Source organism: Anomaloglossus baeobatrachus, chromosome 1 (assembly GCF_048569485.1).
Source record: "Anomaloglossus baeobatrachus isolate aAnoBae1 chromosome 1, aAnoBae1.hap1, whole genome shotgun sequence".
In the NCBI taxonomy this organism is placed as follows: domain Eukaryota; kingdom Metazoa; phylum Chordata; class Amphibia; order Anura; family Aromobatidae; genus Anomaloglossus; species Anomaloglossus baeobatrachus.
In genome coordinates, this window is record NC_134353.1 from 712,323,834 (window position 1) to 712,350,633 (window position 26,800).

At 51.3% G+C, this 26,800-nt stretch overlaps 1 protein-coding gene across 3 annotated transcripts in view; it reads right to left on the reverse strand.

The window, feature by feature from the left end:
- The window catches only part of SMPD4 (sphingomyelin phosphodiesterase 4), a 91,375-nt gene extending 64,866 nt beyond the window's left edge, over positions 1-26,509 (reverse strand). For all 3 annotated transcript variants that reach the window (XM_075321770.1, XM_075321762.1, XM_075321779.1), the window contains exons 1-5: positions 26,399-26,509; positions 24,212-24,298; positions 23,954-24,096; positions 23,786-23,861; positions 18,490-18,598 (exon numbers count right to left, since the gene is read on the reverse strand). In XM_075321770.1, the coding sequence (XP_075177885.1) occupies positions 18,490-18,598; positions 23,786-23,861; positions 23,954-24,096; positions 24,212-24,298; positions 26,399-26,440 (457 nt within the window). In that variant the 5' untranslated portion in view covers positions 26,441-26,509. The remainder of the gene's footprint in view (positions 1-18,489; positions 18,599-23,785; positions 23,862-23,953; positions 24,097-24,211; positions 24,299-26,398) is intronic.
- Positions 26,510-26,800: the final 291 nt, after the last annotated feature.

Sequence of the window (26,800 nt, forward strand, 5' to 3'; positions counted from 1 at the left end):
GACTGAAGGCGTCAGGTGAAGATGTCTGTCCAGGGAGAAGGGGCTCTTGTCCCAGGCCGCTAGAAGGGCTAGCTGCAGTGGGCGGAGGTGCAGTTGAGCAAAAGGGTACTGCTTCCATAGCCGCCACCATCCTGCCGAGCACTTTCATGCTGAATCGAATGGAGCGAGACGGAGGACGTAGAAGGCAACGTACCACTCGTTGAAGAACGATCGCCTTGTCCTAAGGGAGAAGGATCAAGCCTCGACGGGTGTCCACGGACATGCCCAGGAATGTGATGGATCGTGATGGGACCGGGGATGATTTGTCCAGATTCACTAGCCACCCTAAGCGGGATAGGGTGCCCACAGTGATCTGTACGATGGTTGAGCAGTCGCGGAAGGAGGGGGCCTTGATGAGGAGGTCGTCCAAGTAAGGGAGATCGACCACTCCCCTGGCGTGAAGGACGCTCATGGCGGCCGCCATGACTTTGGTGAAGACCCTTGGTGCGGTGGCAAGGCCGAAGGGTAGAGCTACGAATTGAAAGTGGGAGTCCTGAATTGCAAAGCGGAGGAACTTTTGGTGATCTGGGGAGATGGGTATGTGCAGGTACGCGTCCTTGATGTCTATGGATGCGAGGAATTCCCCTTCGACCATGGATGCAATAATGGACCTTAGGGACTCCATTCTGAATCTCCGTACGTGCACATGCTTGTTTAGGTGTTTGAGGTCCAGGATGGGTCGAACTGACCCATCCTTTTTGTGGACCACAAAGAGGTTGGAATAAAAACCCCCGAACTTCTCGTCGTCTGGGACAGGTATTATCACTCCTGCTGTTAGAACCGACTCGGGGGGGTCGGGTCCGAAATTCTATGTGGTAACCGGAAGACACAAGGTCTCGCACCCATTTGTCGTCTGAGGCGGCAGCCCAGATGTGTTGAAAGAGCCGCAGTCGACCTCCTACAATGAGTGTGTCTTCCAGGGCGCCGAAGGAGTCATGAGGGGGGAAAACGTCGTGGCCGAGTCTCCCTAGTCCTGGACTGTTTCGGTCTAGGCTGCCATGACGAAGTAGGTTTCGGGGAGAGCTGAGAAAGTCGGTCCCTGCGTAGTCCGCGGCTGGTGGCGTGGACAGCACGGGGTGTCGACCAACCAAATGAGTTCCGAATCAGCGGAACAAGGACTGTGGACGTCTGGGGAAGGACGATCTGGACTTCAGCTGGGGGAGGGAGGTACTCTTTCCTCCCGTGGCGTCAGAAATGAGCTTGTCCAGACGTTCGCCAAACAATCGAGGCCCGTGAGAGACTTCTTGGAGGCAGAGTCCGCTCGCAATTGTCGGAGCCAGAGAGCTCTACGGATGGCTATGGTATTTGAGGCGGCAAACGCTGCGCAGGTAGCAGCATCCATGGAAGCCTGCATGAGGTACTCCTCCGCAGCGGCAATTTGAACAGTTACCTCTGTGAAGGTATGAGTGAACTGGCATTCCTCAAGCGAAGTGTTAAGGGATTCTGCCCAGACCGAGATCGCCTTTGCGACCCACACAGCGGCAAAGGAGGGCGAGAGGGAGGAACCCGCAGCCTCAAAAGCAGAGCGGGCGAGGTGCTCCACCTGTCTTGTCTGTCGGGTCCTTGATGGAGGAACCATCGGGTAAAGACAGGAGAGTCTTTGTGGTAAGGCGGGAGACCGGGGGGGTCGACCGAGGGCGGATCGGCCCAGCCCTTAGGGGCAGGTGAGGCAAAAGGGTACCGGGACTCCATGAGTTTTCGGTTACCGAAGCGCCTGTCAGGCTTCTCCCTTTGCTTTGTGAGTATATCCTGAAACTCAGGGTGATCAGCGAAAACCTTTTGGGGTTTCCTTGCCCTCTTAAAGGAGACCGCATGGTCAGTGGTAGTGGATGGGGGATCCTCCACATGCATAGTTTGGTTGATTGCTGCTATAAGGGAGTCCTATTGCAGTTTGATCATCTGGGGAGGATGAAACCAAGGAATCCTCCTGGAACAAACAGCATTCTCCCTCCTCCAGCTCTTCAGAAGCCGTGGAGCGTGTGGGAGAGCCTGCCCTGTGTGCTCCCGAGGGAGAGCCCGCTGGAGACACCCGGCCGTGTGCTCTTTTCCTGATCCCTGCAACCGGTGAAGCATGTGCCCGGATTACCTCAGAAGGATCCTCCATAGGGGTATCCTCAGGCTGCGTTCCGTCCAGGGGCCCAGAAGGGTGTGGAGGACGACATTGCACAGCCAGCACCAGGTTCTGTGACAGTTTTTCCATGGATTGAGACAGAACTGTGCCCATTCCGGTGGGCTGGGAGCCCTAGGCTCTGGGCTGGGAGCCCTAGGCTCTGGGCTGATGGTTGTGGCGGGGGGGTCTTGGGGGCTATAGGGGCACAGGACTCACAGAGAGAAGAGGTGTTTACGTGGTAGCTCAACGTGGCAGGCAGTGCAGGCTGAATAATAAACTATGTGAGCCTTAGCCCTCTTAGTGCCTTTTGAATTCTGCATGTTCCTGATAGGAGTATGCTAAGAGGGGGAGCAATGCTCAGCAGAGCTACAGTGAGCAGCACCTTACCGGAATCAGCCGATGGCTGGTGATCTTCTCACGCTTTCCTGGGGGGGGGGGGCTTATCGCGGCCGCGTGGCTTAGCGCTAAAAGAGCGCGAAGAAGTAGTCAGTGTGCCCCCGCTGTGGGTAGTAAAAAAACGGCGGGAAAGGAGCTTCTGATAGTTTTTCTCCCTCTAGTCAGCACACAGCGTGTCACTGGTGGTTCTCAGCCGGCTTTTCTGCTAGATCAAACAAACAGAGCAGATAATAAACAGCGTGAGTCTGTGATTCTCTAGCCACCCCCTTCCCCCCTGCCACCCAGAAATTATCTGTGCAGAAGTTTGCAAACAGGAGGGACTTCCCCCCCCCCTCCTCCAGCCAGCAAGCTAGGGAAAAGTTAACACTGTGTGTTCAGGATTCCTGGGGCTCTGTTCCTTGCATTAGCCAGGGACTTTCTCATAATAAATACTGTATATTCAGCCCTGGGAGCCTTTCCTGCACAGCCTTTTCTCCCTTTGTCTGGGAAACCAGTCAGGGGGGATCTCACCTTAAACACTGCTTCAATCCAGGCAGTGACTATAGCAGAGTCAGCTTGCTGTATCCGGTCACAACGGTGCCATATTCAACTCAGAGCCTGCAAAAAGGGGCTGAGGAATTGTGCCTCTGCCCTGGGCTTTGGAAAATTGGTGTCTATGGAACCCGTCGTCCAGCCCAGGATCCAGCGTCGCGGGAGGGGGTACGTGTAGGCAACACTTCACGTTCCCGCCCTTTGATGGTAGTGGGAGATCGGTCCCAAAAGGAAACCGTCGCCCTCAAAAAATAACAAACCTTGAAAGGAAGTGCCTCCTATAGACACTAAGCTAAAACTGGGACTGCCTGGCCCTGCCAGGGGGTGTATACTGCAGAGGAGGAGCTATGCTTTTGCATCTACTTAGTGTCCTCCTATGGATAGGCAGCATAACACCCATGGTCCTGTGTCCCCCAATGAGGCGTCAGAGAAAAAATACATATATAGTGTATATAGGTTGCCTGTAGTAATCACAGGTTTATATATGATCACGAGGCCCACCAACATTTAAAAACCAAAAATAGAAAAAACACCAATTCATCTGGATATAAATCATAGTAAAGTACTGACATCACCGGACACAGGGGTCTCACACTCGGCTGAGTGGGCCGCACATAGAAATAATTTGACGTTGATGGACCGCATTCCTCGAGTGATGCCATTTTTTCTGTGCAACAGTTTGATCACTTTTTATTCTATTTTTTGTGTGTGTCCGTGTAATGAAAGCTCTACATTTTTTTATGTATTTAAGATTATTAAATACTTTTGTTTTTATGGAAATATATATTCCTGTTATTTTTTCATATTGTATTTTGAATTTTTTGTTTCAAGTTTACGATTTTTTCAACTTTTCTAATTAGTCGCTCTATGGGACTTTAAAGGGAATCTGTCAGCAGGTTTTTGATGCCTCATCTGAAAACCAGCATAATGTAGGAAAAGAGACCCTGATTCCAACAATGTATTCCTTAGTTTACTGGGTGCAGCAGTTGTGACACTATCAGACTTCTTAGATGTAGCAGAGCTCAGAAAGCTAACCAAACCCACACCACAGCACATTGCATAGTGACAGTGAGCTGCTAATCAATGCTTGGAGCGTGGTAGCTCTAGCCAACTAGTCCATGCAGTAATAATCATCTGGTAATAAAACACTCATTGTATTGAAACAACAGCACACAACCTAATAGATGATATATTCCTGAAATCAGTGTCTTAAACCCTTCCTCATACTGCCCTCAGATTACATACCAAAACCTGCTGAAAGATTCACTTTAACTTTTACTTGCCCGATTGCTGATCTATCCTGCAATATTTCGGTACAGCATGATATTCAATCTGTCAGTTTTACACTGAAGCTTTGTCCATTAGACCCTGCTTATTGGCCAGGGTAGCTAGCTGACCTGAAGGAATTGGCAATTATTAAAATTTCCCCATTGTGGAGTAATGAAGGGAATTTTGTTTACTTACCGTAAATTCCTTTTCTTCTAGCTCCTATTGGGAGACCCAGACAATTGGGTGTATAGCTTCTGCCTCCGGAGGCCACACAAAGTATTACACTTTAAAAAGTGTAACCCCTCCCCTCTGCCTATACACCCTCCCGTGCATCACGGGCTCCTCAGTTTTGGTGCCAAAGCAGGAAGGAGGAAACTTATAAATTGGTCTAAGGTAAATTCAATCCGAAGGATGTTCGGAGAACTGAAAAGTAAACCATGAACCAAAAGAACAATTCAACATGAACAACATGTGTACACAAAAGAACAACAGCCCGAAGGGAACAGGGGCGGGTGCTGGGTCTCCCAATAGGAGCTAGAAGAAAAGGAATTTACGGTAAGTAAACAAAATTCCCTTCTTCTTTGTCGCTCCATTGGGAGACCCAGACAATTGGGACGTCCAAAAGCAGTCCCTGGGTGGGTAAAAGAATACCTCGATAAAAAGAGCCGAAAAACGACCCCCTCTTACAGGTGGGCAACAGCCGCCTGAAGGACTCGCCTACCTAGACTGGCGTCTGCCGAAGCATAGGTATGCACCTGATAGTGTTTCGTGAAAGTGTGCAGACTAGACCAGGTAGCTGCCTGACACACCTGCTGAGCCGTAGCCCGGTGCCGCAGTGCCCAGGACGCACCCACGGCTCTGGTAGAATGGGCTTTCAGCCCTGAAGGAATCGGAAGCCCAGAAGAACGGTAGGCTTCAAGAATCGGTTCCTTGATCCACCGAGCCAAGGTTGACTTGGACGCCTGCGACCCCTTACGCTGGCCAGCGACAAGGACAAAGAGCGCATCAGAACGGCGCAGGGGCGCCGTGCGAGACACGTAGAGCCGGAGTGCTCTCACTAGATCTAACAAGTGCAAATCCTTTTCACATTGGTGAACTGGATGAGGGCAAAATGAAGGTAAGGAGATATCCTGATTGAGATGAAAAGGGGATACCACCTTAGGGAGAAATTCCGGGACCGGACGCAGAACCACCTTATCCTGGTGAAAAACCAGGAAGGGGGCTTTGCATGACAACGCTGCTAGCTCCGACACTCTACGGAGCGATGTAACTGCCACTAGAAAAGCCACCTTCTGCGAAAGACGTGATAAAGAAACATCCCGCAGCGGTTCGAAGAAGGGAATTTTGTTTACTTACCGTAAATTCCTTTTCTTCTAGCTCTAATTGGGAGACCCAGACAAATGACAAATGGGTGTATAGGCTATGCCTCCGGAGGCCGCACAAAGTATTACACTAAAAGTGTAAAGCCCCTCCCCTTCTGCCTATACACCCCCCGTGCTCCCACGGGCTCCTCAGTTTTGGTGCAAAAGCAAGAAGGAGGAAAAAATTATAAACTGGTTTAAAGTAAATTCAATCCGAAGGAATATCGGAGAACTGAAACCATTCAACATGAACAACATGTGTACACAAAAAAACAGGGGCGGGTGCTGGGTCTCCCAATTGGAGCTAGAAGAAAAGGAATTTACGGTAAGTAAACAAAATTCCCTTCTTCTTTGTCGCTCCATTGGGAGACCCAGACAAATGGGACGTCCAAAAGCAGTCCCTGGGTGGGTAAAATAATACCTCGTAATAGAGCCGTAAAACGGCCCCTTCCCACAGGTGGGCAACCGCCGCCTGAAGGACTCGTCTACCTAGGCTGGCATCCGCCGAAGCATAGGTATGCACCTGATAGTGTTTCGTGAAAGTGTGCAGGCTCGACCAGGTAGCCGCCTGACACACCTGCTGAGCCGTAGCCTGGTGCCTCAAAGCCCAGGACGCACCCACGGCTCTGGTAGAATGGGCCTTCAGCCCTGAGGGAACCGGAAGCCCAGCAGAACGGTAAGCTTCGAGAATTGGTTCCTTGATCCACCGAGCCAGGGTTGATTTGGAAGCCTGTGACCCTTTACGCTGGCCAGCGACAAGGACAAAGAGTGCATCCGAGCGGCGCAGGGGCGCCGTACGAGAAATGTAGAGTCTGAGTGCTCTCACCAGATCTAACAAGTGCAAATCCGTTTCACATTGGTGAACTGGATGAGGACAAAAAGAGGGTAAGGCGATATCCTGATTGAGATGAAAGGGGGATACCACCTTAGGGAGAAATTCCGGAACCGGACGCAGAACCACCTTGTCCTGGTGAAACACCAGGAAAGGGGCTTTGCACGACAACGCTGCTAGCTCAGACACTCTCCGAAGTGAAGTGACTGCTACTAGGAAAACCACTTTCTGCGAAAGGCGTGAGAGAGAAATATCTCTCATTGGCTCGAATGGTGGTTTCTAAAGAACCATCAGCACCCTGTTCAGATCCCAGGGTTCTAACGGACGCTTGTAAGGAGGGACGATGTGACAAACCCCCTGCAGGAACGTGCGTACCTGTGGACGTCTGGCTAGGCGCTTCTGGAAAAACACAGAGAGCGCTGAGACTTGTCCCTTAAGGGAGCCGAGCGACAAACCCTTTTCCAGTCCAGATTGAAGGAAGGACAGAAAAGTGGGCATGGCAAATGGCCAGGGAGAAAAACCCTGAGCAGAGCACCACGACAGGAAAATTTTCCACGTCCTGTGGTAGATCTTGGCGGACGTTGGTTTCCTAGCCTGTCTCATAGTGGCAATGACCTCTTGAGATAATCCTGAAGACGCTAGGATCCAGGACTCAATGGCCACACAGTCAGGTTGAGGGCCGCAGAATTCAGATGGAAAAACGGCCCTTGAGACAGCAAGTCTGGTCGGTCTGGTAGTGCCCACGGTTGGCCGACCGTGAGATGCCACAGATCCGGGTACCACGACCTCCTCGGCCAGTCTGGAGCGACGAGGATGACGCGGCGGCAGTCGGCCCTGATCTTGCGTAACACTCTGGGCAACAGTGCCAGCGGAGGAAACACATAAGGGAGCTGAAACTGCGACCAATCCTGAACTAAGGCGTCTGCCGCCATAGCTCTGGGATCTTGAGACCGTGCCATGAACGTCGGTACCTTGTTGTTGTGCCGGGACGCCATTAGGTCGACGTCCGGCATGTCCCAACGGCAACATATCTCCTGAAACACGTCCGGGTGAAGGGACCATTCCCCTGCGTCCATGCCCTGGCGACTGAGAAAGTCTGCTTCCCAGTTTTCCACGCCCGGGATGTGAACTGCGGATATGGTGGAGGCTGTGGCTTCCACCCACAGTAGAATCCGCCGGACTTCCTGGAAGGCTTGGCGACTGCGTGTCCCGCCTTGGTGGTTGATGTATGCCACCGCTGTGGAGTTGTCCGACTGAATTCGGATCTGCTTGCCTTCCAGCCACTGCTGGAACGCTTTTAGGGCCAGATACACTGCCCTGATCTCCAGAACATTGATCTGAAGCGAGGACTCTTGCTGAGTCCACGTACCCTGAGCCCTGTGGTGGAGAAAAAATGCTCCCCACCCTGACAGACTCGCGTCCGTCGTGACCACCGCCCAGGATGGGGGTAGGAAGGATTTCCCCTTCGATAAAGAAGTGGGAAGAAGCCACCACCGAAGGGAAGCTTTGGTTGCCTGAGAGAGGGAGACGTTCCTGTCGAGGGACGTCAGTTTCCTGTCCCATTTGCGTAGGATGTCCCATTGAAGAGGACGCAGGTGAAACTGCGCGAAAGGGACTGCCTCCATTGCTGCCACCATCTTCCCTAGGAAGTGTATGAGGCGCCTCAAGGGGTGTGACTGACCTTGAAGGAGAGATTGCACCCCCGTCTGTAGTGAACGCTGCTTGTTCAGCGGAAGCTTCACTATCGCTGAGAGGGTATGAAACTCCATGCCAAGATATGTCAGCGATTGGGCCGGTGTCAGATTTGACTTTGGAAAATTGATGATCCATCCGAAACTCTGGAGAGTCTCCAGAGTAGCGTCGAGGCTGTGCTGGCATGCCTCTTGGGAGGGAGCCTTGACCAGCAGATCGTCTAAGTAAGGGATCACCGAGTGACCCTGGCAGTGGAGGACCGCGACTACTGTAGCCATGACCTTGGTGAAAACCCGGGGGGCTGTCGCCAGGCCGAACGGCAGTGCCACGAACTGGAGATGTTCGTCTCCTATGGCGAAGCGCAGGAAGCGCTGATGCTCTGGAGCAATCGGAACGTGAAGATAAGCATCTTTGATATCGATCGATGCAAGGAAATCTCCTTGGGACATTGAGGCGATGACGGAGCGGAGGGATTCCATCCGGAACCGCCTGGTCCTTACGCGTTTGTTGAGCAGTTTTAGGTCCAGGACAGGACGGAAAGACCCGTCCTTCTTTGGAACCACAAACAGGTTGGAGTAAAAACCGTGACCCTGTTGCTGAAGAGGAACAGGGATCACCACTCCTTCTACCTTCAGAGTGTCCAACGCCTGCAGAAGAGCATCGGCTCGCTCGGGAGGCGGAGATGTTCTGAAGAATCGAGTCGGAGGACGAGAGCTGAACTCTATCCTGTAACCGTGAGACAGAATGTCTCTCACCCATCGGTCTTTTACCTGTGGCAGCCAGGTGTCGCAAAAGCGGGAGAGCCTGCCACCGACCGAGGATGCGGTGTGAGGAGGCCGAAAGTCATGAGGAAGCCGCCTTGGTAGCGGCACCTCCGGTGGTCTTTTTAGGGCGTGACTTAGACCGCCATAGATCGGAGTTCCTCTGATCCTTCTGAGGCCTTTTGGACGAGGAGAATTGGGCTCTGCCCGTACCCCGAAAGGACCGAAACCTCGACTGTCCCCTCCTCTGTTGGGGTAATTTTGGTTTGGCCTGGGGTAAGGAAGTTTCCTTTCCCTTGGATTGTTTTATGATTTCATCCAATCTCTCACCAAACAAAACGGTCGCCAGAAAATGGCAAACCGATTAAGCACTTTTTGGCAATCGAATCTGCCTTCCATTCCCGTAGCCACAAGGCCCTGCGTAATGCCACCGAATTGTCGGCTGCAACCGCCGTACGGCTCGCAGAGTCCAGGATAGCATTAATAGCGTAGGACGCAAATGCCGACGTTTGAGAGGTTATGGAAGCCACTTGCGGCGCAGACGTACGTGTGAGTGCGTCAATTTGGGCTTGACCCGCTGAGATAGCTTGGAGTGCCCATACTGCTGCGAATGCTGGAGCGAAAGACGCGCCGATAGCCTCATAGATGGATTTCAACCAGAGCTCCATCTGTCTGGCAGTGGCATCCTTGAGTGAAGCCCCATCTTCAACTGCAACTATGGATCTAGCCGCCAGTCTGGAGATTGGAGGATCCACCTTGGGACACTGAGTCCAGCCCTTGACCACGTCAGGGGGGAAGGGATAACGTGTATCCTTAAGGCGCTTGGAAAAACGCTTATCTGGACAAACTCGGTGTTTCTGGACTGCGTCTCTGAAGTCGGAGTGATCCAGAAACATACTCGCTGTACGCTTGGGGAACCTGAAACGGAACTTCTCCTGCTGAGAAGCTGACTCCTCTGCTGGAGGAGCTGAGGGAGAAATATCCAACATCTTATTTATGGACGCAATAAGATCATTCACTATGGCGTCCCCATCAGGAGTATCAAGGTTGAGAGCGGCCTCAGGATCAGAATCCTGATAAGCTACCTCCGCTTCATCATACAGAGAGTCATCTCTCTGAGACCCTGAACAATGTGATGAGGTCGAGGGGATTTCCAAGCGAGCTCGCTTAGGCGGTCTGGGACTGCGGTCTGTGTCAGAGACCTCACCCTGGGATCTATGAAACACCCCGGGGAGACATTGTTGTTCCAACTGAGGGGGACTAGGGGGCAGTGATTCCACAGTGCCCATGGTCTGAGATACCGGTCTGGACTGCAAAGCTTCTAGTATTTTAGCCATAGTCTCAGAAAGTCTGTCAGTAAAAACTGCAAACTCCGTCCCTGTCACCTGGACAGTGTTAGCTGGTTGTTCCCCCTGGGCCCCCCTTAGCAGAGGCTCCGGCTGAGTAAGTGCCACAGGGGCCGAACAGTGCATACAATGAGGGTCAGTGGAACCTGCCGGTAGCGAGGTTGTACATGCGGCGCAGGCAGCATAGTAAGCCTGTGTTTTGGCACCCCTGCTTCTTGTGGGCGCCATATTGTTGTCTCCTTTGAGCAACACAACAGGGTATATAGCCAGAAATCAACTGTGCACCATACAGTGTAAAGTATAGCCTGTAAACATATAAACTATAATCACACTTCTGCACAAGTGGGGCCAGCACCTCAGGTGCTGCTTACCGCCCGCTTAAAGCGGTTGTGTGGCCACCAGAATCCCTGCCTGGGTCCCCCAGAGTTTGTCTCCCCTCTGCAGCGTCCTAGGAGCTGACAGGAATGGCTGCCGGCGTCCTGAGGAGAGGAGGGAGCCGTGGGCGTGACCCAGAAAGTGCGGGAGCTGGTGCCTCACTGTGCACAGTGAGGGGGGTGGAGTATGCAAAGCATGCTCCAGCCCTCAGTGCTGCCGTGCTGTACAGCGTCCCGCCCTTCCCCTGACTGGCAGGGCTGGGGGCGGGAAGAGAGAGAGACTAGGCCCAAAAGCCGGGGACTCGAGTTATAAGCGCGGCCGCCGTATAAGCGCGGCCGGCGCAGAGTCCCCGGCGCACTGACAGTCCCAGCCGCGCCTCAGTAAAAACAATGGCAGCGGCGGTCAGCGCGGTAGTCCCCATACACAAACACACTCAGCGACGCTGCAGTGTATAATGGCACAAACGCGGTCAGCGCCGCGGTCCCCGGTGCACTAGCACACCCAGCAATGCTGGAGTGTTGCTGTGCGCGGTCCCCACGGGGACACAGAGTAACTTAAAGTAGCAGGGCCATGTCCCTGAACGATACCCGGCTCCTATCCAGCAGGCTCCTCAGGAGTTGTGGATGAAGCACGGTCTCAGTGCCTGGAGACCGATAGGATCCCACTTCACCCAGAGCCCTAAGGGGGATGGGGAAGGAAAACAGCATGTGGGCTCCAGCCTCCGTACCCGCAATGGATACCTCAACCTTAACAACACCGCCGACAAGAGTGGGGTGAGAAGGGAGCATGCTGGGGGCCCTATATGGGCCCACTTTTCTTCCATCCGACATAGTCAGCAGCTGCTGCTGACCAATCTGTGGAGCTGTGCGTGCATGTCTGCCTCCTTCGCACAAAGCATAAAAACTGAGGAGCCCGTTGTAGCACGGGGGGGTGTATAGGCAGAAGGGGAGGGGCTTTACACTTTTAGTGTAATACTTTGTGCGGCCTCCGGAGGCATAGCCTATACACCCATTTGTCATTTGTCTGGGTCTCCCAATGGAGCGACAAAGAAAGGTGGTTTCTGAAGAGCCCTTAGGACCCTGTTAAGATCCCAGGGTTCCAGCGGCCGCTTGTAAGGTGGGACTATGTGGCAAACTCCCTGCAGGAATGTGCGGACCTGCGGAAGCCTGGCCAGACGCTTTTGAAAAAACACGGAAAGCGCCGATACTTGTCCCTTGAGAGAGCCGAGAGACAAACCCTTGTCCATTCCGGATTGAAGGAAGGAAAGAAACGTGGGTAAGGCAAACGGCCAGGGAGTAAAACCCTTATCAGAGCACCAGGATAAGAAGATCCTCCAAGCCCTGTGATAGATCTTGGCGGACGTTGGTTTTCTGGCCTGTCTCATAGTGGCAATGACATCTTGAGATAACCCTGAGGACGCTAGGAGCCAGGACTCAATGGCCACACAATCAGGTTGAGGGCCGCAGAATTCAGATGGAAAAATGGCCCTTGAGACAGCAAGTCGGGACGGTCTGGGATTGCCCACGGTTGACCCACCGTGAGGTGCCACAGATCCGGGTACCACGACCTCCTCGGCCAGTCTGGAGCGACGAGGATGGCGCGGCGGAAGTCGGACCTGATCTTGCGTAACACTCTGGGCAGCATCGCCAGAGGAGGAAACACATAGGGAAGTCGAAACTGCGACCAATCCTGAACTAATGCGTCCGCCGCCAGAGCTCTGTGATCTTGAGACCGTGCCATGAATGCCGGGACTTTGTTGTTGTGCCGAGACGCCATGAGATCGACGTCCGGCGTTCCCCAGCGGCAACAGATCTCTCGAAACACGTCCGGGTGAAGAGACCATTCCCCTGCGTCCATGCCTTGGCGACTGAGGAAGTCTGCTTCCCAGTTTTCTACGCCCGGGATGTGAACTGCGGAGATGGTGGAGGCTGTGGCCTCCGCCCACAGCAGAATCCGCCGAACTTCCTGGAAGGCTTGACGGCTGCGCGTGCCGCCCTGGTGGTTGATGTACGCGACCGCCGTGGCATTGTCCGACTGTATGCGGATCTGCCTGCCCTCCAGCCACCGATGGAACGCCTTTAGGGCTAGATACACTGCCCTTATCTCCAGAACATTGATCTGAAGGGAGGACTCTGTCAAAGTCCAGGTTCCCCGAGCCCTGTGGTGGAGAAAAACCGCTCCCCACCCTGACAGACTCGCGTCCGTCGTGACCACAGCCCAGGTTGGGGGCAGGAAGGATTTTCCCTTCGACAGAGAGGTGGGAAGAAGCCACCACTGAAGAGAGGTTTTGGCTGCCAGGGAAAGAGAGACGTTCCTGTCTAGGGACGTCGACCTCCTGTCCCATTTGCGGAGAATGTCCCATTGGAGTGGACGCAGATGAAACTGCGCAAAGGGGACTGCCTCCATTGCTGCCACCATCTTCCCCAGGAAGTGCATGAGGCGCCTCAAGGGGTGAGACTGGCCCCGAAGAAGAGAGTGCACCCCTGTCTGCAGCGAACGCTGTTTGTCCAGCGGTAGCTTGACTATCGCTGAGAGAGTATGAAACTCCATCCCGAGGTAAGTCAGCGATTGGGTCGGTGTCAATTTTGACTTTGGGAAATTGATGATCCACCCGAACCTCTGGAGAGTCTCCAGAGCGACGGTCAGGCTGAGTTGACATGCCACCCGGGAGGGTGCCTTGACTAGGAGATCGTCTAAGTAAGGGATCACCGAGTGGCCCTGAGAGTGTAGGACCGCCACAACGGATGCCATGACCTTGGTGAAGACCCGTGGGGCTGTCGCCAGGCCGAAAGGCAGTGCCACAAACTGAAGGTGTTCGTCCCCGATGGCGAAACGCAGGAAGCGTTGATGCTCTGGTGCGATCGGCACATGGAGATAAGCATCCCTGATGTCGATTGATGCTAGGAAGTCTCCTTGGGACATCGAAGCGATGACTGAGCGGAGAGATTCCATCCGAAACCGTCTGGTTCTCACGTGTCTGTTGAGCAGTTTGAGGTCCAGAACGGGACGGAATGATCCTTCCTTTTTTGGCACCACGAACAAATTGGAGTAAAACCCGCGACCACGTTCCTGAAGGGGGACGGGGATCACGACTCCTTCTATCTTCAGAGTGTTCACCGCCTGAAAAAGTGCCTCGGCTCGCTCGGGGGCGGAGATGTTCTGAAGAAACGAGTCGGAGGACGAGAGCTGAACTCTATCCTGTAACCGTGAGACAGAATGTCTCTCACCCATCGGTCTTGGACATGAGGCCACCAGGCGTCGCAAAAGCGGGAGAGCCTGCCACCGACCGAGGATGCGGTTTGGGGAGGCCGAAAGTCATGAGGAGGCCGCCTTGGAGACAGTGCCTCCGGCGGTCTTTGGCGGACGTGACTTAGACCGCCATGCATAAGAGTTCCTCTGGCCCTTCTGTGGCCTGTTGGACGAGGAGGATTGGGCTCTGGCTGAGGGCCGAAAGGACCGAAACCTCGATTGAATTTTCCGTTGCTGAGGTTTGTTTGGTTTGGACTGGAGTAAGGACGAGTCCTTTCCCTTGGATTGCTTAATAATTTCATCCAATCGCTCGCCAAACAATCGGTCGCCAGAAAACGGCAAACCGGTTAAGAACTTCTTGGAAGAAGAGTCTGCCTTCCATTCGCGTAGCCACATGGCCCTGCGGACTGCCACCGAATTGGCGGACGCTACCGCTGTACGGCTAGCAGAGTCCAGGACGGCATTCATGGCGTAGGATGAAAATACCGACGCCTGAGACGTCAAAGACGCAACTTGCGGAGCAGAGGTACGTGTGACCGCATTAATCTCAGACAGACAAGCTGAGATAGCTTGGAGAGCCCAAACTGCTGCAAAGGCCGGGGCAAAAGACGCGCCTGTGGCTTCATAGATGGATTTCATCAGGAGCTCTATCTGCCTGTCAGTGGCATCCTTGAGCGATGAGCCATCTGCCACTGATACTACAGATCTAGCCGCCAGTCTAGAGACTGGAGGATCCACCTTGGGACATTGAGCCCAACCCTTAACAACGTCAGAGGGGAAGGGGTAACGTGTGTCAGTAAGGCGCTTAGTAAAGCGCTTGTCTGGAACCGCTCTGGGCTTCTGGACAGCGTCTCTGAAGTTAGAGTGATCGAAAAACGCACTGCGTGTACGTTTGGGGAACCGAAACTGGTGTTTCTCCTGCTGCGAAGCCGACTCCTCTATAGGTGGAGTTGGGGGAGAAAGATCTAGCACCTGGTTGATGGACGCTATAAGGTCATTTACTATGGCGTCCCCTTCAGGTGTATCAAGATTGAGAGCAACGTCCGGGTCAGAGCCCTGAGCTGCGACATCCGCTTCATCCTCCAGAGAGTCCTCAAGCTGAGATCCCGAACAGCGTGATGAAGTCGGGGAAGATTCCCAGCGAGCCCGCTTAGCCGGTCTGGGACTACGGTCCGTGCCGGAGTCCTCCCCGTGGGACCTAGGTGCCACCCCAGGAGCACGCTGCGGCGCAGACCGAGAGGGGCCTGGGGGCGATGATCCCACAGTGCCCGGGGCCTGTGTAAGGACCGACCTGGACTGCAAGGCTTCTAGTATCTTAGCAGACCATTTATCCATAGACTGAGCCATGGATTGTGAAAGCGATACAGAGAGTTTCTCAGCCAAAACTGCAAACTCTGTCCCCTGCCACCTGGACAGGGGGGGCCGGCGGTTCTGCCTGCGCCGAGGGTCCCACCAGCGCCCGAGGCTCCGGCTGAGCGAGTGCTACAGGGGCCGAGCATTGCTCACAGTGAGGGTAGGTGGAACCTGCAGGTAACATAGCCGCACAAGAGGTACAGGTTGCAAAATAACCCTGTGTCTTGGCACCCTTGCTCCTTGTGAACGACATGCTGCTGTCTCCACAATGCGGCCGAACAGAGAAAATGTATACATATATATATACATATATATATACATACATATATACATATATATATATACATACATATATACATATATATATACATACATATACACATACATATATACATATACATACATACATACATACATACATACATACATACATACATACATACATATATATATACACTTCGGCACCCTAGGGGGACCAGCACCGGGTGACCGGTGTGGCTTACCGACCGCCCAAAGCGGTTGTGTGTCCACCAGATTCCCTGCCTTGGGTCTCCCAGAGCTGCAGAGCTCGTTCCTGAAATCCTCCACCGGCAGAATGATTGTAAAAATGGCTGCCGGAGCTCTCAGGGGAGAAGGGGGCCGTGGGCGGCAACTAATAAAGTGCGGGAATCTGGTGCCCCACAGTGATCAGTGAGGGGGGAGGAGGACACCTAAAGTATGCTCCAGCCCTCACTGTCGACGTCAAGTCGACCGTCCCGCCCTTACCCCTGACTGGCAGGCCCGGGGGCGGGAGTTATGGTACTAGGCCGCATGAAGCCGGGGACTAAATTTAATACCGCGGCCGGCAAACAGGCGCGGTCGGCGCGGTAGTCCCGGTCGTCATAAAAACACAGCAGCCGCTGCAGCGTCTGTGACACGAGCGCTCCATGCACCGTCCCCAAGGGGACACAGAGTACCTTTTGGATGCAGGGCCTGTCCCTGATGATTTCAAGTCTCCTGTCCGGCAGATTCCCACAGGGGCTGCGGAGGGAGCCCGGTCCCAGTGCATGGATGACCGGTTAGGATCCCACTTCTCCCAGAGCCTCTAAGGGATGGGGAAGGAAAACGGCATGTGGCTCCAGCCTCTGTACCCGCAATGGGTACCTCAACCTTAACAGCACCGCCCACTTAGTGGGGTGAGAAGGGAGCATGCCGGGGGCCCTGGGGCCCTCTTTTCTTCCATCCGATACAATCAGCAGCTGCTGCTGACTAAAATGTGGAGCTTGCGTGAATGTGTGCCTCCTTCAACACAAAGCATAAAACTGAGGAGCCCGTGATGCACGGGAGGGTGTATAGGCAGAGAGGAGGGGTTACACTTTTTAAAGTGTAATACTTTGTGTGGCCTCCGGAGGCAGAAGCTATACACCCAATTGTCTGGGTCTCCCAATGGAGCGACAAAGAAAGTAATCTTGTTCTCTAATAGGCCCAGATAATACTGTCATCCACCCTGGCAATTATGTTATCCCGTCCAGGCCCCCATTCGTAAATAATACACCCCAGCTTGTAATAATGTCCTTTGTCCTTACCACCATCCTGTAATAATGTCCCCCTTCATGTAATAACATCCCCAATCCAGTAATAATATCCTTCGTCCTGACCCCCATCGTGTCATAATGTCACCAAAGCTGTAATATTGTCCCAACCTCGCCCCTACCTAAAACAATGTCCTCTGTCCTGTAAAAATTTCCTGCCCCCATCCTGTAATAATGTCTTTTTATGGCCTCTGTCCTGTAATAACGTCCTCTACTAATGTCCTTCGTTCTATAATAATGTCCACCATTCTGGTGCTCATCCCGTAATAAAGTCCTCTAGGCCAGATACCAGTTAGGGTTAAGGACCAGCATATGACAACTTGATGAAATAATCAGCACAAAAGTAGGAACCTTGCTGAACTAATTGATTCAGAGACTCTATAGGCCCAGTCACACACAATGAGATTGCTAAAGAGATCGTTGCTGAGTTACCATATCTGTGACGCAGTAACGATCTCGCCAGCGATGTCGTTATGTGTGACACCTACCAGAGATCAGGCCCCTGCTGTGAGATCTCTAGTCGTTGCCGAACAGTCCGGACCATTTTCTTCAAAGGCGATGTCCTGCTGGACAGGACGCATCGCTGTGTTTGACGCTGTGTGACAGGGTCTCAATGACCGCCGAGATAGATAGTTATACAGGTCGCTACTGCGACCTGTATCGTTACTGCGTCGTTGGTAAGGTCTGACTGTGTGACTTCTCACCAGCGACCTCCCAGCGACTTACCAGCGATCCTTATCAGGTCGAATCGTTGTCAGGATCGCTGGTAAGTCGTTGTGTGTGACTGGGCCTTAAGGAGAGAATAAATGGCTATGTTTGCACGTCATCAATTAGACACACACCGGTGTTATCCCGGAGTTTTCCCCTGGTGAAGAGAAAGAGTGACGGCGATCATTTTCCTGAGGTGGCTTTGATGTCATTCATGAGGGGGCTCAAACGGCAGCATCTTTCACCCTATACTTGCGGTACAGAGAGTGGGAGAAGCTGCCCTCAAGTTTCCGAACCCCAAAACAGTTAAAGGAAGTGACGGAATATGTGCCCTGTAATGTTGTGCTTACATTGCTGACCATTATGTTTATTTTAGGGGGCACTTTTTTAAAAGGAGGATTCCATGCCGAATCCACCTGAAAAAGACGCGGTGTGACCCAATGTGCTAAATTCATGAAATCTGCTATGTCAGTGGCCAAGAATAAACTTCCTGAATTGGAAAGTGTTATAGAAAAGTAAGAGCAACTGGGGCAGAACTAGAATTCATGTTGCCCATGAGCAAAATAAGATGCGCCCCTACCGTCAGCTGCTGTACCCTCATTACTGGTACTCACCACTCGAAACATGGCCATCAATGCTAAAGTGCACATATTATCGTGTACTGGGGGCTACATCTATGCAACTTCAGCAAAAGCCTCGCCAAGTCCAGAGCCTTCTACAGACTTCAAAGACATACGTGTAAATCAATGAGAAGCTGAGCACGGCTTTTGGAAAAAAAGTGTGCGGCAGGCTGACTGCCAGCCCTGACAGAAAACTGCACAGGGGCTGAAGGTACTGCTATAGCTCACAATACAGATTTACAGTCTATTACCTTTATGCAGAAATAAAAAGGATACTAAGAGACAAATGTAACCCAAGTCCTCCAGAGGACGGAAACTGGATCTTGTTATGATAGAAAGGACACTCGGGCAAGACTCTCTCCTGTATGGAAGCACGGACAGGACCCTGGGCAAAAGAAAACAGAGGAGTCAAAACAAAGGGACTTTATCAGTAACATTAGCCTCAGAGGTACTGCAGGATATGGCAGTGTTAGGCTGTGTGCACACGTTGCGTTTTTTACAGCGGAAACGCTGCGTTTAGAACCGCAGCGTTTCAGTGGCAAATTGCATGCGTTCAGCTTTCCCAGCAAAGTGTATGGGAAAGCTGAAAAATCAGTGCACACGCTGCGTTTCTAAACGCAGCGTTTTGGATGCCAAAAATCGGTGCGGAAAGAAAAGCAGCATGTCACTTCTTTTGTGCGGTGTGGCTGCGTTCTCTCCCCCATTGAATCAATGATGTGGGGTCAGAACGCAGCTACACCGCATGGAGCTGCTTTTTTGTTGCGGTCCGCGGCCTTTGTCGGCACGCCAGAACGCAGGCATTTACCTGGAAGTGAGGTCAAGAGGCTTCCTGTTGACCTCACTTCCTGGCAAAGTCCAGGAAAGCCCCCGATGTCACCAAAGTGCCCGCCCCGACCCCCGACACCCCCCCCCCTCCCGAAAATCCAACATGGCCGCGCACAGTAGCGCACCGGCCGCCCTGCTCCTATGATTTCTGTCGCATGTGCAATAACACATGCGACAGAAAAATGCCCCCCAGGCCCTGCCCGGTCACCCCCTATTCCCCCGGTATTCCCACTTACGTGTCCGGTCGCAGCGCTGATCCCCCGCGGCCTCCTCCTCCTCCTTCACAGCAGACGCCGGCCGGTCACATGTGCAGAGCAGCTGACAGCCAGCACTGTGTTCAGAGAGCTGTGCTGGCTGCTCGCACTCTGCAGCTGTGACCCGGGGAGAGTGGGTGCAGATTTTTGGCACCCACTCTCCTCAAATGGAGGGTCTGCCCTCCTAGAAATTGGGGGATACGTTCCCTGAACGTGCCCCCATATTCTAGAAGGTCCAGAGGCGGCGTGGGACGTCCATATGGATTGCTGCGGACCCATTTTTTTCAAATTTTTTGATTAAATTGGAGAACAAGGGAATGATTTGGGGAGTGTTTTTTCTAATAAAAGTTTTTTTGTCTTTTTTTTGCTTTTGTTTACTGTCAATTAGTTATGTCGGGTATCTAATAGACGCCGTGACATCACTAATTCCTGGGCTTGATGCCAGGTGACATTACACATCTGGTATCAACCCCATTTATTACCCCGTTTGCCAATGCACCAGGGCGCAGGATGAGTTGGGGCGAAGCGCCAGGATTGGCGCATCTAATGGATGCGCCACTTCTGGGGCGGCTGCGGCCTGCTATTTTTAGGCTGGGAAGAGTCCAATAACCATGGCTCTTCCCACCCTGAGAATACCAGACCCCAGCTGTCAGCTTCACCTTGGCTGGTGATCTAATTTGGGGGGACCCCACGTTATTTTTTTTTTTTATTCTTTATTTATAAATAAAAAAAAAAAAAGCCTGGGGAGCCCTCCAAATTGATCACCAGCCAAGATGAAGCTGCCACCTGTGGTTTGCAGGCTACAGCTGTCTGCTTTACCCTGACTGGCTATCAAAAATAGGGGGGACCCCACGCCATTTTTTTCATTTTTTTATTTTTTTTTTATTGGATAAATACTAAGCTAGGCACCCTTTAGTGCCACATGAAAGGTACTAAAGGTGCCAGCTTAGAATATGCAGGCGGGGGTGGGACGTTCTATATATTTGACATCCCTTCATCCATTGACGCTTTATAGGCTGTGTGTCCACAATCAGGGTTTGCAGCGTTATGGGCGCTGAGTGTTTTCCCTGCGTCCATAACGCTGCGTTGTGCAGTAGAAGCACAGTGGAAGGATTTTTGGAGATCCCATGCCCACTGTGCATCTTTTCTCTGCAGCATAAACTGACCGGTAGCGTGGCTTCCCGAGCCTCAGCATGTCAATTTATGCTGCGGAGATGAGAGTGTTCTCTGCAGGTAGCATAGAGCTCCACAGCAGCCTGAACCCAAATCGTGGGCATGGGCAGCTGCAGGAAGGCTGACACTGTGTACTAGACGCCGTGTCGCTGGATCATGGCCACATAGCCTTAGGCCCCTTTCACACGTCAGTGATTCTGGTATGTTTGTGCTTTTTTTTAAACGTACCAGGATCACTGACATACGCAGACCCATTATAATGAATGGGTCTGCTCACACGTCAGTGATTTTTCACTGCACGTGTCTCCGTGCGGCGTACTCTCGTGTGCGTGATTGCCGCACGGAGACATGTCCATTTTTTTCTGGCATCACTGATGTCCCACGGACCACGCAGTGGTGTGATCCGTGAAACACGTGCCAGAAAAAAACGTGCTTTTAAAATAAAAATCATTTTAACTCACCCGGCGTCCAGCGATGTCCTCTGCAGCCCGTGCAGCTTGCTGCTTCTGAGCCGGCTCATTATTGTCGCGCATATTCATGATGCACGACACAGCCGACCCGGAAGCAGCTGCTGCGGGGGTCAGCGCCGGCCGGATGCTGCACCGCGGGAGCGATCAGCACCATGGAGAGCGGGAGCGGGTGCAGGTGAGTTAATCTCTAAGTGCAATCACGGGCCACGGAGAACGGAGCCCGGATTGCACTTAGACAACCCATGTGTGCCGTGATTCACGGCACACGGAGGGACATGTGCGTGTTTTACACGCCAGTGAAAAACGTCAGTGTTTTTCACTGACGTGTGAAATGGGCCTAAAAGTGAGAATATTGTTGCTACAGCAACATTTTGGGTGAAGTAGCTGTGGATTCAAAATGCTTAATATACTCCTGAATAAAATCCTTGATGGGTGCAGATTCCAAAATGGGGTCACTTGTGGGGGTTTTCTGACGTATAGGTACCTAAGGGGCTTGGTGCGCGAAGTTTATTTCAACTTTTCCAAAATTCAAATAGTGCTCCTTCCATTCCAAGCCCTCCCATTTATCCAAACAGAATGTGGAGAAGGAAATGACATCACAGGTTTTTTTTTCCAAAGGTCTGTGTTCAACCAACTTTATTAACACTGACAAGTCTTAAAAAACGCACCTAAAAAAACGCATGAAAAACGCATGAAAAACGCATGCGTTTTCGATGCGTTGTTTCTCAAAAAGCATTGTTTACAATTCTCCCCTCTGCCAGAGGGTGCGTTTTTTTTCCGCGCGGAAAAAAAAGCAACGTGTGCACATACCCTTAAGCCTTTCCAATGATATCTACTTCTACACTCTCTGGTGCTGAAATTCGTCTTTAATGTAGCTTTGTAAATGCTATGGTGTATGCGTCAGTGGAGACCTCCGGCATGCGTCAGTGGAGACCTCGGCTCCTCTTCTCCAGAGCCACCCCTTCCTTATTATTAACAATGAACACATAGGTTCTGCTTCCCTCTCATCACCCTGGTCTACACTGTCAACTAAGAGTGGAGGGGGGTGACAGCGGGGAGAAGTGAAGAGGAGCGCAGGACTGCAAGTGCACCAATATGCCCAAAAGTGAACTTGAGGAACTAATTTGCACAAAAATAAATGACGAATTACAGAGTAATGGAAAACCAGATACCTGAGAAACAGGCAGCCTTGGAAAGGTCTTAGCTAAACCGTATTGTCCGCACACTCTTGGATAGATGCAAATATTTTTTTTTATTGTGATATATCAATGTTTCCACTATAGATGAACAAGCATATTTCTTTATCCAGGCGACCAAAATGAAATAAGGTTTTGGCACTCCTGAGTGTTTTTCACGTCGCAGCACAAGGTGGAGAGTGTTGATAATCTGTGATACAGCTGTGAGGTCAATCGCAGGAGATGTGTGCACGGACGCTATACAGCGCTGTCTGACAGTTTTTATCATTGGAAGGGTTTTTCACTGCCCTTACCTGTGATACCCCTGCTTTGACAGTGTCAGGTGTCAGAGCCGGGAACGGCAGTCACATGGCCTCTAGTATTCGATATGCAGACTGCCAGCCAGAATCCCAATAGATGTGCATAGCCTTGCTTGAAAGACTTACATTGAGCGAAGCTGCGACCATCATGTCAGATCCTGGAAGGGGTATGCATGTCACATTGTGGCATTCCCAGCTCTGACACCGGAGAATCCTCAGCGGACAGTGTGTGCACTGTCAGGATTCACACAGCGCGACACACAGAGCGCCTGCAGCCTTGTCATTATAGACTGGCCAACCCCTTTAAAGAGATATTCTGATTTGATAACGTTGCAAAATACTGAAAGAATATGCCATAACATTATATTGTGGAAAGTAAGGGGTGCGGGCATTTTCTGGAATCTTTGCTGATTCCACAGACGAAAACAACATTCAAGACTCCTTTGGTTTTCTCTTGTTCAGCACCACTCCTTGCAATCCAGCTGACTAGGAGTGTGGTGCAATCTCTACAAAGTGGCCAAGTTAATACTAAAGGTTAGACCAGTTTCTCCCACATTTTGCTTCTATCACATGTGGAATGATCCATTTTTTTCAGCCTCTTGGACCTGTTTACGTTCTGTGTGTCAGGTTTTGCAACTCTCTCTGCATCTGGTTTTCACACATTAGAAAATTAGAATATCTTTGCTCCTCCTACATATTAAACTTGCAGAGAGCAAAGATGTACTTGGTGCCATCCCAGCAGGGTGAGTAAATACAAACTAACAGAGGAGGTAAGGACTAGGACACACAGCAAGTAAAACGGGCTGAGTGGAATGCAATAATAAAAACAATAAAAAATAAAAATCGCATTCCACCCGGACCCATGTTACTCTATGGGGTCGCTCCCATCAGCGGTTTTTTTTCTCAGACCTAATCGGACCGAGAAAACAAATCGCAGCATGCTGGGAGTTCAATCCAATGCGTATTCACTTGTACCCACAAAAGTCTATGTGTGCAAGTGAAATATCACACTGCACTCAGATGACACCGGCGTGCAGTGCGATATATGCACAGGCTGATTATGGAGGAGATGGGGAGATTAGTCCCTCCCTCTCCTTCGCAGCTGTGATCGGATCACAGAAAGATGACACTCGGAGCACACTCACAGCAGAGAGGAAGCTGAGGGTCATTAGCATAACGCATCCGATGCTCTCGCATCACATGCCATATGCTCGTGTAGCCCCAGCCTAATACCTACAGTTTGGTATTTTTATCTTATCTAGATATCTGATGTAAGGACAGTTTTGTTTTTTAAATCACAGACAAAACCCTTGACTTCTTCCCCATGTATGACAAAAATATAAAGGTTTACTTACTGGTAGGAATGAAACCGGAAAATCATATCTGTATTCCTCTGCTTGCAGTTTGTATACTAGCTTCATCATTGCACTACTAAATAATTGGAAAAAACCAAAGCTCTTTGTAACGAAAAAGAAAATAAATAAAATGGGTAAAATGGATCATAAACCACATCATGGACTCACGTGGGATCTAAAAAAAACAACGTGGAATGAAATTCCGATGGATTTGTCTTCTCCTGTAAGCATCGCAAGTTCCAGCCCACAATGCTGCCGTCCAGGCTGCCAAACACCTGTTCTACTAGCCATGGGAAGATGGCGTGCAGCTCCTTCAATGACAAAAATACGTATTCTGGGTGAATAGCCCATAGACCAATGCAGATTGGAAATAGACAGGACAGATAACTAAGTGTAGCTGAATCTGCTGAAAATAGAAAATGGTACCTTTGCAGGAAAATCATCAATGACTCTGATAAGGTCCTGACATCGGAGGGGTAAGGGTTTATTGACGCAGTCAGCCTTCAGCGAGGCCTATGTAAGGAAAAGCAAAGGAACATATGGAAGGTAATACATTGTATGTGGTAATATGAAACAGAATTCATTGTCTATCCTCCTCCTCACTCAACGCCTCCAACCGACCTATCCATCAATGGCTGCTTACCTTCCCCAGTTCCATGTACTCGCTGCCTGGGAGTAACTCTAGACTCTGCTCTCTCTTTCAAGCCCCACATCCAAGCCCTCTTCACCTCCAACTCAAAAATATCTCCCGTATTCGTACATTCCTTCCCAAGAAGCGGCAAAAACCCTAGTGCGTGCCCTTATTGTCTCTCGCCTGGACTATTGCAACCTCCTGCTCTGTGGCCTCCCTTCTAACAGTCTCGCACCCCTACAATCTATTCTACACTATGCTACCCGACTAATCCACCTGTCCCCCCACTACTTCCTGACTTCTCCTCTCTCCCAATCCCTTCACTGGCTTCCCATTGCCAACGACTCCAGTTCAAAACCCTAACCATTACCTACAAAGCCATCCACAACCTGTGACCTCCTTACATCTGTGCCCTAGTCTCCCGGTACTTACCTGCACGTAACCTCCGATCCTCACAAGATCTCCTTCTTTACTCCCCTCTCATCTCATCTCCTCTTCCCACCATCCCATCCAAGACTTCTCCCGTGCCTCCCCCATACTCTGGAATGCTCTTCTACAACATATCACTCTCGCCTACCTTGACAAGCTTTAAAAGGAACCTGAAGACCCACCTCTTCCGACAAGCCTACAACCTGCTGCAGCCCTCAGTCCGTTATAGCACCGCACAATCATCTCTACCCTCACCTACTGTATCCTCACCCATCCCTTATACACTGTGAGCCCTCGCGAGCAGGGTCCTCTATCCTCCTGTACCTGTCAGTGCCTTGTATTGTTTATGATTATTCTACTTGTCCATACTATGTATACTCCTTTTCACATGTAAAGCGCCATGGAATAGATGGCGCTATAATAATATAAAGACTGGTACATGGCCCAGACTTCTGCATGGTCTAGAGAGTATCTTGGCAATGATGGCAACACCAGGGAGGCAAACCGCATCCATGCCGCAATGTTTCTGATGGCCCAGGGGCTTTTTTCCTGGTGCCTCTGTTCATCAGGACATCTCTAAGGCCGGGGCCATATGGCACCTTTGACGGCGACACCTGTCATGTGACCAAAAACTGCTCAGTGCTGCAGCGTCATGGCAGCACAATACAAGAGAATTGGGTCACGACCCTGAAGGTTCTCTGAGCAGCAATTCGCAGTTCCCTTAGGGTCGCAATGTGACCGCATTCTCTTGTGTTACCACGCAGCCCCAGCCTAAAGAGGACTTCTCATCAGACTTTACAACACAAATTGCATACATTAGACCATATGAGGCTGGTGTACTTACTGTGAAAATCCATGTCAGAATGGCTTTGTGAAAGATTAACTAATACTAAAAGGAGCGTATTCGTGATCTAGCTTAGGAGTTTACGGCCATTCTGACATGGGTTTTTCAAAACAATTATACCAGCCTCCTCAGGTCTAAGAAATGAGTGACTGCAGAGTCACCCTGATCTAGTGACCCCCAAGACGGTGGTGAATTTTAGTGATGTCTGTGAGGAGACAAGGGCAAACAGATTGCTTTACAAAACAGATTTAATGACAGCACGACATATATGATGGATCCATTAACGGATAGAACGAGAATGATCGCAGTTGTCAGATTACTTTTTTTGCGCTTTTTTTCTCCACTACGCTACTCGTCAGACAGTGGCCACAGCTGAAGTTTTCTAGCAGTAATCACCATGGCCACCATTACAGCACCTTTGATCTTATCATCCAGCTTTCCCAGGCTTCTGAATAGCAAATAACCCACACAAGGCAGCAATATGGGGAGGGAAGTGGGACCCTATAGAATGCAGATTCAGGTCTCCTGGAAAGCTGTAATGGCTGCTATTGAGATGGTCACCGAGGCTCTCTGACTCTTATAACCTGTGTAATGACTACAGTGCCAACAATAAGCGTGGTAGTCACCAATCTGCGGGCGTAATGAGCAGCCATAGCCCGTGCACAGTGATACGGCCGTGCCCCGGGCAGAGGACCCGCCCAGTACTCACCAGCAGGTAGCTGGGCTGCGGGCTCCCTCCCGGGAGACTCATAGTCACGAATTTCCAACAAGTGCCCCGTTCAACCCCCGCGCCAGACAGCAAAGTTACTTGTCGCGTCTCACGACGTCATCAAAACGCGACCCTGGGGAAAATCGAATAGGAAAACGAAAGTAAAGTACCATTCACTATCAGGAACGGCGCGGCCATTTTCTTGAAGACCAAACTTCATATTCATGTGATACCGTTCACTGCGCACAGCGCCATCACGAGGGACATTGCTGAAATTGTTAGTGAACGATGCGCCTGTGTTCACCTGGGAGCTGCATGCATCTCATATCACAGCATGGAAATAGTCATCTGCCAGGCAAAACCCAGTTATGAAACTCACACGAATGTAAGATTTCATAGTCT